At 34.9% G+C, this 2,408-nt stretch overlaps 1 protein-coding gene across 1 annotated transcript; it reads left to right on the top strand.

Annotated features, from left to right (window-relative positions):
* The first annotated feature begins 533 nt into the window (after positions 1–533).
* LOC103496332 (receptor like protein 29) lies at positions 534–2,020 on the top strand. Its single transcript, XM_008458160.3, has one exon. The coding sequence runs from the start codon at positions 683–685 to the stop codon at positions 2,018–2,020; it is 1,338 nt and encodes a 445-aa protein (XP_008456382.1). The 5' UTR covers positions 534–682.
* The last annotated feature ends 388 nt before the right edge of the window (positions 2,021–2,408 follow it).

Here is a 2,408-nt window from a genome sequence, read left to right as displayed (position 1 = left end):
GAAAGAAGAGTCCACAATTTGAACTCTTAATTGACCCTCTCATTTTGCTGCCAATGAAGTTTGAAATTGAAGTTGATGATCAAGGAAGAGATCAACCACAGTTTGAAGTGGAGAAGGTTGAGTTGTGGTCAATCGAGAAATTCAACCTAGAAATTAAGTGTACTTGGTTTTTTAAATTCAAAATGAAGATAATTTTAGAGAAAATTAAGATGTAGGCTAAAAATATGCAATGAACAAAAAGAATTAGAGAGTAACTGAATATTTAAGAGAAAGCATGTTTGCTATTTTGTTTTAAAAAATGTTTGACTGGTAGACAAAAATTGGAAACCTTGTAAATAACTAATGGTAATTAAATTAGAAAACAAAAATAATATGAGTCCAAAAAGCTGAAACATAAGCTCTCTCTTAGGTTTATTTTTTTTAAAATTAGAAAATCTTGTAGACCCCACACTACATTATTTTTCAAATTCCCAATCCAAAATAAATGTCACAAAAATACCAATTACTTACCACTACCCCACCAATCACTTCAATCACATCTTCCCATCTCCCTTCACCTTTATCCCATTTGAAATGAAATCATTTTCCATTCTCATACCTTCATTACTCATAAGAACCATAACCAACCAAACAACTCCTCTTTGAAATTGACCATTCACTCCCAAAAATAATCCTCAACAAAATGTATTGTTTTTCCTTCCTTCTACTTTCTCTCTTTTCCCCTATTCTTGCTAACAATCTTGCACCCATTTCCATGCTTCCTTTTGAACTTGAAACTCTCTTCAAAATCATGGATTCCATGTCTTCTGATCAAAATTGGAGGCTTTCTCATCCTAACCCTTGTCAACCTGGCTCTTCTTGGCCTGGATTAGAGTGCAAATCATCTCTAATTAACAATACTAATTTCTTTCACGTCTCAAGGCTTGACTTTGGTACTTACCCATATCCTTCATGTAAACCTACTGCTATTTTCCCTTCATTCATCTTTGATCTCCCTCACCTTCATTCTCTCTTCTTCTTCAATTGCTTCACTCATACCAATACCACTCTCTCTATTTCCCCCTTCTCTAACTCTTCTTTACAACAACTTAGCCTTCGGTCCAACCCAGCTCTTACCGGTCCGATCCCGTCTCGACTTTCGTCTCTCAAGTCCTTGAAGATACTCACATTGTCTCAAAACCGACTTTTCGGCGCAATTCCGAACGAGATTTTTGAGTTGGTGTCGTTAGTGCATCTTGACTTGAGTTACAACATGCTGACAGGTAGTATACCAATTGAGTTGGGGAACCTTAGAAGCCTTGAAGGTTTGGATTTGAGCTATAATTTACTCAATGGATCAATCCCAACCACAATTGGTCAACTGGGTTTGCTTCAAAAACTTGACTTGAGCTCAAATTCACTCACTTTCAACATACCTGATTCCATTGTGAAGCTTTATTCTCTGGTGTTTTTGGCTTTGAGTAGCAATCAGTTTCGTGGGTATTTCCCGAAAGGACTTGAAAAGTTGCAAAACTTGCAATATTTCATTATGGATGATAATCCAATGCAAATTCCTCTGCCTTTAGCATTTGGTGAATTAGTGAAACTACAAGAACTTAGGCTTGCAAGTTGTGGCTATTTTGGTATTATTCCTCCAAGCTTTTCACTTCTAAAAAACTTGACCACTTTATCATTGCAAAACAATCATTTAAGTGGTCAAATCCCAGTTGGATTCAGTGGTCTTTCTCATATTTATCACTTGAATCTTAGTCGAAACTCACTCAGTGGTGCTGTCCCTTTCAACTCAAGTTTCTTGAAAAGATTGGGAAAAAACTTGGATCTTACTGGAAATCCAAGCCTTTGTTTTGGCCCTTCTGAAGCCATCACTGCCCAAAAATTTGGAGTCACTGTCTGTGGAAGCAAGGAAAATGGGTCATTCATTCAACCATTGAATAAATCTCTACCTAAATCAAGCTTTTGTTGTAATCCATTTGCTTTTGTTATTTGTTTGTTGTTGCATCATATAATCTTCTCACTATGATCTCATTCTTAGTTTGAAATTCTTAATTGTTTTATTCTGCACTGTTTAGACTCTGCTTTAAATGGCTTATTTCATATTTTTTTTTTCCTTTTCTTTTAAAACTTGCAATCAAACTACTACTCTACTCTTATGAAATTGACAATCAACAAAATTAATTTTCGTTTTCCCAAGTTTCAACATCAACCCTCTTTTTTACCATTTTCTTGCTTTGTGATCCAATTTTTGTTTTTCCATCTAAGCTTAAACGTTGAAACACATTTCAAAACAATCAGTAATCTAATCACATTCCAACTTCTTAATCAGCCTCTAACGTTAAAATGATAAATAACATAAAGACTAAAATAGATGAAGTTTTGAAAAGAACAAAATCCAAAGATGGGTCAAAGTC

This window comes from Cucumis melo, chromosome 11 (genome assembly GCF_025177605.1).
Source record: "Cucumis melo cultivar AY chromosome 11, USDA_Cmelo_AY_1.0, whole genome shotgun sequence".
Lineage (NCBI taxonomy): Eukaryota > Viridiplantae > Streptophyta > Magnoliopsida > Cucurbitales > Cucurbitaceae > Cucumis > Cucumis melo.
Note: the sequence above shows the minus strand (reverse complement) of the source record. Positions and strands in the feature narration are given on the sequence as shown.

Coding starts and splice junctions, on each gene's coding strand:
- LOC103496332 (XM_008458160.3), top strand. CDS start 683: ATGTATTGTTTTTCCTTCCTTCTACTTTCTCTCTTTTCCCCTATTCTT.